Here is a 12,337-nt window from a genome sequence, read left to right on the forward strand (position 1 = left end):
GTATGCTTTGACCGTTATTGATTTGAGGAGTCGATATGCGTGGGTTGTTCCTTTGAAAAACAAGAGATAATACTCATGTGTCAGCCTTCCAACAGATATTTAATCATAAACCTCATAAATTTTGGAGTGATAGGGCACAGAGTTCTACAACAAAACATTTTTGAATTTTCTTCAAGATAATGGTATTACATGATACAGCACCTTTAATTAAGGAAAGACAGTTGTTATTGAGTGCTTTGTTCACACTTTAAAAGAGGGACTGTATAAAAAATTTTCAGAATTCGGATATCAGAAATGGGTATCTTTAATTCAGGACATTGTCGATAATTATAACAATACACTTCATTATCAAAAAAAAATCAAAACCATCAGAAATATTCAGAAAATTAACATACGAAAAGGAAATTAATCTGAAAAATCCAAAGTTTTAGGTTGGTGTTATTGTTAGAATATATCGGTGGAAAAGTCATTTTGAAAAGGGTTATACATAGAGATGTATTATTCATAGAGATGGACTAATGAACTTTAAAAAATCATTGATGTAATGGATAAAGTTCCTTGGACTTACAAATTATATGATTCATAGGAGGAAAAATCTTGGGTTCATTTTATTCACAAGAATTACAAAAGACAAAACTAAGCAAATAATACGCTTGAAAGAAATAGGTTAGCACTTCACAATCCTCTACTTATACACCTCTGTGGAGTATAGTAGGGGGCATCTGCTGAGGTATTAAAATAATAAATAAAACAATACTATATATAATGTGTGCAATGGGGAACGTGTTTAGATCTGTGAACCCCAAACACAGAATCCTCAACTGAATAGTCAATCAAGGCTTAACTTTTGTTTGTTGGCGTGTGTGTAATGTGGGATGTTCAAGAGTGTTTCTGTTTTTTTATTATAATTGTGAATAATTTACTCCAGTTTTTAAAGGAAACTTCCTTAATTACCTTAAATAGCTAAAATAATCAATGCCTTGTAATCACAAAAGGACACCCCTTGTATTGCTTGATGTAAATTGTAATTGAAAGACATGTCTGTCAGGTGATGAATACAGGTAAATCCATTGGAAGCCTGGGAAATGCTTACATTAACATATCGTGGCCTGCTGAGATCACCAACGGGAAGTGGTTGCTGTACCTTGTGAACGTGACAGTGAACGGAACGCTGGACACCTCTTGTCACCCTGGAAACCGTATTAATGAGCTCAACTTGCAGGTGTGTACCATCACATGGATGAGCTAGCACATAAAAACCTTTACACCACATGATGGTCAACCCACTTTACGACCAATAAACATGGGTGCAGAAGTGGTTGCATCACTCTCCCCAATAAAAAGGTTAAATTTATAACATGAAACTGTATCGGTCACAGAGCATTGGAAATGAATATGACTGGAATCGAGAGAGGAGACACACACATGAGCTGGAACCAGTGGTGTCTGAAAGCAAGGTGGAGAGATGGTCCAGCCAAAGGGAGAAGAAAGTTCTTGTGAGTAACTTGTGAGAACATCCTTTTGTTCCTTTTACTGGTAATGGAGGAGGAGGAGGAGGAGGAAGAGGAGGAGGAGGAGGAGGAGAACAAAGAAAGAAAAAAAAACCGTTGAGGGGTGGGGTGACTCGGATCCGAGCAGTGTTGTACTCAATTCGGATCTGAGGAATGTACTTGATTTGCATCTGAGGAATGTAATACTTTATTCCGATCCGACGAGTGTTATACTCGATTCGTATCCGATTAATGTTATACTCGATTGGGATCTGCGGAATGTTGTACTCTATTTGGATCCGAGGACAGCATGCTGAGACTGCTTGAAGATGCCCATGAGGGGGGGATGGGGTTTGGGAGGAGGTAATCAAAATAAGCACCAATTACTGCACCGTAATTCCAAGAAGGAAGCCAGACATAACACCACACACACACACACACACACACACACACACACACACACACACACACACACACACACACACACACACACACACACACACACACACACACACACACACACACGAATATATATATATATATATATATATACAACCCACACATATGCACATCTATCTATAATTCCAGCAATCTGTGTGTGTGTGTGTGTGTGTGTGTGTGTGTGTGTGTGTGTGTGTGTGTGTGTGTGTGTGTGTGTGTGTGTGTGTGTGTGTGTGTGTGTGTCCGCTGTTCTCAACAACCTCTGGTCCGATCTAATTGAAACTTGCCAGGTATATTGCTGGGGACCTGAGGATGTGCCTTTTCAAGGTTTGATATTAATCGGAAAAGTGCTTCCCAAGTTATGGCCATTTATTTACCTAACCAATGGCAAGACACGTTGTTGCTTGGGCGTGGCCGATGGGGAAGGGAAGCACAGCCACGTTCCCCATTACGGGTTACAACGTACGGGCTTCCGGAGAGTGATGAATTCGTGTATTCTAATAATTTCTCGATTTCTTATGCGCATTTATAGATAAACACAATGGCCCAAGTTATGATCGTTTTCATATTAGACGGTGTATAAATTTCGGGAACATCAGAGTGCTGGTATGCTCTGAACCAGGAAGTAAATTTTTTCTCTCTCTTCTCTTCTTTTTTTGTTTTTCCTTGCCATGACATTGCGAAAAGGTAAAATACGTTGGCGCTAATTGAATAATTGGGTATAAAAAATAAATTGCGAATAATCGTAACTGCGAATAATATCGAACTTCCGGGTCACGCACGTACGGGCACGTGAGAGCGAAGAAACTGCCTGTGTGGTTTATTTATTTGTTATGATTATTATTATTATTATTTATTTTTTTACGGGCACGTACTAGTACATATACATATATATATATATATATATATATATATATATATATATATATATATATATATATATATATATATATATATATAAACACACACACACACACACACACGAATATATTGTTACGGCTGTGAAAATTCGCAATACACCATAAAGGGTCCTTAGATCAGTTATGACGCTAAGTGTATGTGCAGATAGTTCCCCACTGTTGTTTAAAGGGATTCCGTGTGATTCATCGGGCTGCGACTCTTTGAGATAGCCGTTTTCTGTTCTATCGTTATTTTGGACCGTCCGAAGACTTCAAACGAAGGCCCTGTGAAAGGCCTACAACGGCGTGTGAGTTTTCACGCCTTTTTTTGCGACGCCGGGGCTGACGGGAGAGTCTGCGAGAGCTCGCTGGCGATTGGTGGATACGGGGTGTGAGGCGGCCATGAGGAAGAAACGCCCCTTTTCGCGGAGCTTCTCGAAAGGGCTAGAGGAGAGGCGGAGCCAAAAAGGGGGTGGAGCGAAGGGGCGGAGCCCCGCGCTATTTCGGGCGGACCGTGCGCGGGCTCGGCCTCTCTCGTGCCTGGATCATCGTGTTGGATTCTTCCTCTTTCTCCGTCGACGTCACTCTCTCCCTTGGTCGCCAGGGTCGACGTCGCTCTCTCCCTTGGTCGCCAGGGTCGACGTCACTCTCTCTCTGGTCCGAAAGCCCTCTCTGCTTCTCCTTCTTCTCGGTGCAGCGCTCGCTCTCTCTCTCTCTCTCTCTCTCTCTCTCTCTCTCTCTCTCTCTCTCTCTCTCTCTCTCTCTCTCTCTCTCTCTCTCTCTCTCTCTCTCTCTCTCTCTCTCTCTCTCTCTCTCTCTCTCTCTCTCTCTCTCTCTCTCTCTCTCTCTCTCTCTCTCTCTCTCTCTCCCCCCTCTCTCGGCCCTGCGCTCGTGGTCTGGCGAGCGGCCTGTTGGTGGAGACGCGGACGGGAGGCGCAGCAGTGTCGGCTGTCTGGTGAACCTGCGCGTCCAGACGAGGGGTGCCGGAGAGGGTTCGCCAGCCGCGTGGGAGGCCGGAACCAGGCGCGACCACGCTGACGGTCGTGGGAGAGAGACTGGACGACCACTAAAGGGAGGTCTTTTCGTGTGTGTGTGTGTGTGTGTGTGGCGCCGTGTCCGACATGTAAACCTGTGTAAGTAACTGTACATCATCGTAGTCGGTAGTAGTACTTTCTTTGTCGCTTGTATATTGCATGATTCCTTGCTTGTGTTGTGTGTGTAATATGTGCTTGCTATAATAAATGTCCTTGTGTGAAATGTTTCCCGTTCGTCTCTTTCCTCATTGAAAGTGGCATCTTGAATCGCGGAATAAATTAGTAGTGGGTTTTGAACACCCGGGTAAAGAAGAGAATCTGATCTGTCGAGGTCGGCAATAACACCGCTCGGTTATCACTGTAGCATGGAACGGACCGCTTAAGCGGTTCGTGTCCTTGGCTGACCTGCGGCGAGGTACGATCGCCCATGCGACGACTCGCGCAGGTACTTAGGTAGGTCGAATTTGGCGAGCAACCCTATCCTGCGCTGGTGGGCAATTGGCACGATCGTGGTGAGGTTAAACCCCCACCCTTGACTGGCTCCTGGCGGTAGTTCCAGGAGGGTCACGACTGAATTGTCCATCCGGTGGGCGACGCGGTTGCGATTGGAGTTACGCAATTGCTCGCACGCCCGGTGGGCCAGAATTCGTAAAAATATATATACAACTCACACATATGCACATACATATACATATATACACATGCACATACACATAGATAGATATATATATATATATATATATATATATATATATATATATATATATATATATATATATATATATATATATATATATATATATATATACACAAACACGGATATATTATGTACTGGTGATTACTTACAAAAACTATTTTTATCTTGCCAAAGCAAGATATGTTACTCGATCGGTTTGTTTGTTTTTTTGCTTATATATTTATATATTTGTCTGTTACAATTGATTTTCAACTTTCAACTTGCTCTCTAAGTCACAGTTCTAAAGCAATGGCTCTCAAACTTGACATGTATACTCGTGATCACAATAGCTTTCGACGTCCAAAATTTCGAAGGTCAAGGTCAAAGGTCAAGGTCACCAGAAGGTCGAACATCAAAATCAACGAAACCCTTAGCTTTTGAGTAAATTTTATCGGATCATCTCCAAGCTTGGTGGATGTATAGCATATGGATAGGCGCTCAGCTGATTAGTTTTTGGTGGCGATCGGCCTTGACCTTCATGGTTAGCGCCTTAGGTCGAAGTTGACCTTCATGAAGGTCATTTTAAAATCTTTGACTAACAATATCGAGTAGTACCTCAAATTGAAGCCCGAGAAGAGTGTTTCTCAGATATATAAAAATTCCGTCGTTATGACGTCATTTGATGACGTCATGTCGAAAAACTGATTTTTCACAAAAAATGAAACTCTCAAATCAAGGTCTTTTGGCAAGATAACCTTTGGCCTAAGGCCAAGGTACGCTTTTTATATTTGAAGTTATAACCTTAACTTATAAGCAATTGACATTTTCCAACTGCCCGGATCATCAGCTGGGCACCGTTTTCTATCGACGTTTCGATCCCTTCAGCCCAAAACCTCTCAAAATGGTGGATCCACAGCCCCGGTCACAGGTCCACATCAGTAGGTTACTCAACATCAATGGACCCACAACCACAAAGTTGTGTCCAGACAGTCAGTCAACACAGCAATGCAATATCCTTATTCAAACTTAATTATTACTTTTATTTAAAGTATTACCACATATGAATAACGTTCATCATACACCACTTTATGTGATAACTAGCTGAAGTACCCGGGAATACCCGGGAAATTTGCCCTATTTTCCTCACGCGAGTTATACTGAGGCATTAGTTGTATGGAGAAAATTGGGAAGGCTTCTTTTATTCCTCAGATTTATGGAAGGAAGCTTTATGCTGCCTTAATCCTCAGAGAGGTCATAGTTGAAGGCGGCCTTGAGCCACTCAATGTTTCTAGCAGCAGTGGCAACTGTCGATGTCCTGCCAAAACCCGGACCTAGAAAGCTGGAACGTGAGTTTTGTGCTTCTCTCGCCCGTCGGTGTGACGCTCTATTTGCAGTTAGGTGACGCTCTCTCTCTGCAGCCGACTGCTTGCCTGGCTCGTTCATGAGCAGATATATCAGCAGTAAGATGTCTCTCTCTCTCTCTCTCTCTCTCTCTCTCTCTCTCTCTCTCTCTCTCTCTCTCTCTCTCTCTCTCTCTCTCTCTCTCGCTCTCGCTCTCGCTCTCGCTCTCGCTCTCGCTCTCGCTCTCGCTCTCGCTCGCTCTCGCTCGCTCTCGCTCTCGCTCGCTCTCGCTCGCTCTCTCGCTCTCTCGCTCTCTCGCTCTCTCTCTGCAGCTGACTCCGCTTGCCTGGCTCTTTCATGAGCAGATCTATCAGTAGTTAGCTGTTGCCTTGCGCGTGCAGTTCGAGAATTCGAATAACAGGAGGAGAATGTGTATGTTTAAAAAGTCAACGAATACGAACATTTTGTATTTCAAAAAACTCTAGCATTTTTAACCATGAAGCATTTTGTTACAATTAATATGCCGGCGCACTATTCGAAAATCTTTTTATATATATATATATATATATATATATATATATATATATATATATATATATATATATATATATATATATATATATATATATATTTATTCATTTTTATGGAAAGTCACTTAGCGCATCCTGGAGCTGAATGTTAGTTCTATATATGTGTAAAGTTTCATCAAGATCGGTTCACTGGTCTAGGAGCTTATTCATCACAAAAAAACAGACAGACAGACAGACACAGACAGAAGGACTGCCATTTATATAGTAGATATTTTCAGCGATGAACACTTCACCTGTTAGATATGTCCATTGCACAACACCTCCATCAAACCATTGACTCAAACTGTTATTAAAACTGTTAAACTGTTAAGTGTGATGGCACACACATTGATAAATCACCCTGCCTGTGAAAGACTGGGATGACAGTTTATAGCTGGGTTGGGATTCAAACAGGCGAGACAGCTTACAGCGAGCATGTGTACCTCTCAGCTATCCTGCCATGATGGGGCGATTCATTGCTTTGTAACTACTGAAAAGATTTTTTCTCGTTTTAGTCATCCAATTTATTTTGTCTTCTTAACTCCGGAGATGTTAATCACTTCACCCAAGTAAGCACTCCAACGAAAGAGTTGAAGAAACTTTTAAAAACAAAACATTAAATTTTTTACATGTATCTATCTATGCCAAAGTGACCGATGGGTCATGTGATTAAAGAATATCGTATAAAAAAGGAGAAACGCAGTATTTAATAAAATTGCACATTTTCACCAAGCGAATGACCGCCCGATGCTCCGCCCAACACACCACATGGCCAAATGCAGGCGAGTGGGCCCTGAACTTTGATCAAGTCAGAAAGAGGAAGGGGGGAAGTGGGGATGGGGTTTGGGAGGAGGTAAGCGTGAGGGGAGAGGGTTTCAGACTTGCGTTTAGTTGGGGGACTTGAGGGGGGAAAGGAAAGAGGGGTTCTCAACTAGCGTTTGGTCATCGGACTTGTGGAGAAAAGGTGGGGGGCAGTACAGGATTCAATGAAATTGGGTATGTTGAAACAGCATGTTAATACAGCATGTGGAGAATGCCCGAAGATGTCCATAGGGGTTTAGAGGGGATGGGGTTTGGGAGGAGGGAAGGCAGCATGAGGGGAGGTGGAGGAAAGGCAGCATGAGGGGAAGGGAAGGTGGTGTGATGGGAGGGGAAGGGAAGAGAGTGCGAGGGGAGGGGAGGGGAAGGCAGTGTAAGGGGAGGAGAAATTGTGTGAGGGGAAGGGCAGTTGGCATGAGGGGCAGGAAAGGGAAGGCAGCGTGGGGAAAGGAAAGGCAGCTTGAGGGGAGGGGAAGGGAATGCAGCATGAGGGGAGGGGAAGGGAAGGCAGCATGAGGGGAAGGGAAGGGAATTGCAATAAAATGCGCCCAAACAGAAAGATTTTCTTTTTAACCCATGGATTCTACATAAAACCAGGTGGGAGCATTTAATACCCCATGGTATCTACCTGGCAATGGCCTGCCTGCATGCATGCATGCTCCCACATATAGCGACCTTTGCACCCCTCCAGTTGTCTCACTGAATCAGATTCGTACATGTTACACTCTTGGGAAGTCATTTCAAATTATAAACTAAACCATTAGCCCTTAACAGGGGTGCTGGAGAGAGGGCGAGAGAGAGAGAGAGAGAGAGAGAGAGAGAGAGAGAGAGAGAGAGAGAGAGAGAGAGAGAGAGAGAGAGAGAGAGAGAGGGCGAGAGAGAGAAAGGGAGAGGGCGCGAGAGAGAAAGGGAGAGGGCGCGAGAGAGAAAGGGAGAGGGCGCGAGAGAAAGGGAGAGGGCGAGAGAGAGAAAGAGGAAGATGGCGGGATGGGGAAGGAGAACGTGGGAGGGAGAGTGGAGGGGTCAGTGTAGGAGATGAAGAGTGGTGTCAGAGGAGTCAGAGAGAGAGAGAGAGAGAGAGAGAGAGAGAGAGAGAGAGAGAGAGAGAGAGAGAGAGAGAGAGAGAGAGAGAGAGAGAGAGAGAGAGAGAGAGAGAGAGAGAGAGAGAGAGAGAGAGAGAGAAAGAGGAAGAGGGATAGAGGGGATGGGTGGTGGGGGGGGGAGAGAACTGAGGGGTGATAGAGAGTGGAGGAGGAAGGGGGATAATAGAGGAGGGATTCTGGCAGATGTAACACCCAGTTTGAAGTCTATCCAAGAGACAGTGTGGGGGCCGAGGCCTACTATCTCAAGAAAGAAATCAAGTAAGTTCATATACTAGCCATTTATTCCATATATACCAGCTCAAATCGGAACTTTCAAACCTTTCTCCCTCCTCAAAATCCTGGTGGGATCTAATCAAATCTGTTTCTGGTGTATGTTCCCCTCCATCCCCTCCCTTAACCCAAATGGCCGCACTGCTGATACCGCACGTGAAAAGGCCGAATGACTAAACTCGGTGTTTGCAGCTAAATCTTGTGTTCAAAACCCATGGCTTTCTCTACCCACCTTACCCTTTCGCACCCAACTGTCCCTGGACTGTGTCCTTTTTCTCCTGACAAGGTGGAGAGCTTGCTGTCAAACCTCGACTCAGATTCTGCAACCGGTCCAGACGGCATCAGCCCACGTGTCCTAAAAACCTGCTGTTCTGCTCTTGCTCACCCTCTCTCTGTTTTATTCACCCTCTCATTTGCTGAAGGTCATCTGCCATCTGCTTGGAAATCAGCAAACAATACTGCCCTGCAAAAAAAGGTGTAAAAACAGATTCCTGCAACTACAAACCAATCAGCCTTCTCCCAATCATCAGCAAGGTTATGGAATCCATCATCCCTTCAGACATTAAATCCTTCCCCTTCTCCAATGGCTTGACTTCCAATCATCAATTTGGTTTCAGACCAGGTCACTCTACCCTGGATATGTTGCTTCTGCTCTCCCAACAATGGATGGAGGTCCTCAATGCCAGACAGGAAATCCGAGCCTTATCCCTGGATATATCACGTGCTTTTGACACAGTCTAGCACCCTGCCCTGCTCACCAAACTCTCTTCCTATGGTATCCAAGGCCATCTCCACTCATGGCTCGCAGACTTCCTCTCCTGTCACAGTCAATGTGTGGCCCTAAATGGAGTTCTTTCATCCCCTCTTCCTGTCCAGGCTGGAGTTCCTCAAGGTAGCGTTCTGGCCCTGTTCTTTTTCTGGTTTTCATCAATGATCTCTCCGACTCTCTGGAAAATCCTCTATATCTCTTTGCTGATGACTCCACCCTCTGCCGCACCATCGGTCATCCCTCAGACCGGCAAGCAGCAGCTTCTTCGCTCACTGCACATCTGGATAAAATCACAAACTGGTCCAACACGTGGAACAGGTCTTTCAATCCGGACAAATCTCACACTCTCACTCTGTCTCTCCGAAACAGCCGTTCAGAACCCCCCCCCCTCCCGCCCCAATCCACTTTGTCAACAATCCCCTGGAAGAAGTCCTTTCTTTCAAGCTTCTGGGTCTCACTATCTGCCATGACCTTTCCTGGGAATGCCACATTTCAAACCTTGCCTGTAAAGCCAGTCGCCGACAAGGGAATCCTCCATCGTGCAAAGTCCTTCCTTGGCCCACCTGAGCTCCTGACCACTCACAAAGCTTTCATCCACAGCCTGATGGAGTACTGCTCTCCCCTCTGGGCTGGTGCTCCCACCTCCCACCTTTCTTGGCTTCACGCTGTGAAAACCAAGGCATTTCGGATCATTGGCATCTCCCGCAATGAGGCTGAGTCTCTGGGCCTCTCACTCTCTCACCGCAGGCTGGTCGGTGGTCTTTCTGTTTTCTACCGTCTCCTCTCAAATCTCGCCCCCCCCACCCCTGCTCTCTCTGCGATTTGTCCCCACCACATTTCCACAGGGCGCTCAAGGTCCGCCAATAACCCCCTTCTGGTAAAACTACCAAAATCACGAATCACTGCTCACCTTCACTCTTTCATTCCTCTTTTTTCCCGCCTTTGGAATAAACTCCCTCACTCTATTCAATCCCATTCTTCCCTCCAGGCCTTCAAAACAGCTGTTAACCACTACCTCCTATCATCCCCCATCCAAAACCTTGATCTTTTCTACCCCAGATAGGCGATAATCCACCCAAGCCCACCTCCTTCAAATTCCCTGCTCTCCTTCCTGAAAGTCCCTTTAATGTCCATCTTTTATTCCCCATGTTCCCTGCCCCATTCCTCTCCCTTCCACAGATCTCCTAATGTCTCTGTTCCCCACTGTTTTGTCCTTCCAACTGCCCCCCTTGCTATGCGTTGTGTGTTCGCTCTCACACGAGCCTCGACAAGGTATACAAAAAAAATTAGTACAAGCTAAACCCTGAGCTTTTGAGAAATGTAAAAAATAGATGAAAAGATGCGTGGAATATTAAATGGGATGTACTGGGTAATTTACACTGAATATCCAATTAATGTCATGATGTGTGTGTGTGTATGTGTCAATGTGTGTGTCTCCTCCATAACTCCCAGACCATGAAACCTCGCAGCATGCATACTCAGGGAACTCTAAGGAAGTGCATGAGTGAAAATTGGTTTTGGGTTAATTGAAACACTCCTTTTGAAGATAATTAATGGCTTTATCAGGTGCATCCTTGGACACCTCACTCCCTCGACGGGGTCAAGGTGCATGTGTCCTCGGTAACCTCGCTCTTCTTCGCTGGGGTCTTAATTCGCCATTTTGTTCGGCCTGCTCAATAATACCTCGAGTTGGAACAGACCGTAACGGTTTATTCACGATGAAGCACTCAAAATGTTCTTCTTAACTTTCCTCACTTATATAATCATCAGCCTCATCGACATTCATACGAATCACTGCATACATTGCTTTTGTAAGTGCTATAAGTCTTTAAATTAGGAGCTTGGAGCAATGTCATGCATTATGGGAGGTGATTTTCCACGATCTACCGTCACGGACTAATTAAAGTATCTAATTGAAATATATAATTGGAGTTTGGAGGATGGATCAAGTGGACGAAAAACACTTAAAATCTGGAGTGAAATATGAAAATGTGAAGAAATCGGTGATGTTTCGTTTTTTGCGAGTATGTGCCATGACCAATCAGCTTGTTATTGCTTACCAAGCCAGCCATTCCTGATCAACCATTTCATTGGAGTGCTTAAGCCACATGCCAAGTGCCCTAAACTACCACACACCTGTTCAGCCCCTTCAGAGAAGCTTTTTGAAGGTTTTTATTTTTTAATAATATGGCTGACAAATCACGTGACCGATGACGTCATCAATTTTTTTTCTGTGGACCATTTTATCCCTAGATGACCCTCAAACATTTTCATACTGATCAGAAAAAGAATTCTGCATATGCAATTATGACTTCGTAATGAAGTAACTTATGACGTCAGAAAAAAAGAAATGACTGACTCCCCATGAGGAGTACTTGCCATGTGCTAAGTTTCATTTTTTTCCTTGGTGCAGTTTCAGACACAGAGGTCCAAAGTTTTTCAGTTTTTTTCAACATGGGTGCCACACCACATGACCTATAACGTCAAAATTATGAATAAAACATTCTTCTTGAGTAGTCGCTCATATGCTGAAAATTTCGTCTCGATCTGACAAGCGGTTGTGGCGAAAAACACAAAAGTTCTGTGTGAACAAACAAGCAAGACAAGAAAAAGATGTGCAGAGCACAGTACTTGCAAAATTCCTCCTTGTCTCCAAAGGTTGCCTTGAATACATCAAATTGTCCATTTCACTGAGATTAAAATTGACATTCTTAATCAAAGCTCAGGTCAATTGGATGAAAATTAATTATTTGTCAGATTGAAATTGATGATTTTAGAAGTTTGACTTTGAGTTTACCTTTGACCTCCAAAGTAGTTGGTTTACAAATTCAGTGATGCACTATGCAATTGCTGCTTAAGTTTCAGATTAATCGTATGAAAATTGACGATTTTTCAGATTAAATTTGATGATTTTAGAAGTTTAACC

At 44.1% G+C, this 12,337-nt stretch overlaps 1 protein-coding gene across 2 annotated transcripts in view; it reads left to right on the forward strand.

Moving 5' to 3' along the window:
- LOC147031225 (integrin alpha-6-like) overlaps positions 1-12,337 on the forward strand; it is a 378,714-nt gene that overhangs the window by 343,677 nt on the left and 22,700 nt on the right. For both annotated transcript variants that reach the window (XM_085876100.1, XM_085876099.1), the window contains exons 20-21: positions 1,049-1,222; positions 1,380-1,496. In XM_085876100.1, the coding sequence (XP_085732226.1) occupies positions 1,049-1,222; positions 1,380-1,496 (291 nt within the window). The remainder of the gene's footprint in view (positions 1-1,048; positions 1,223-1,379; positions 1,497-12,337) is intronic.

The sequence above is a fragment of the Eptatretus burgeri genome, chromosome 3, assembly GCF_056783735.1.
Source record: "Eptatretus burgeri isolate ZD-2024b chromosome 3, Ebu_testis_v1, whole genome shotgun sequence".
Classification (NCBI taxonomy): Eukaryota; Metazoa; Chordata; class Myxini; order Myxiniformes; family Myxinidae; genus Eptatretus; species Eptatretus burgeri.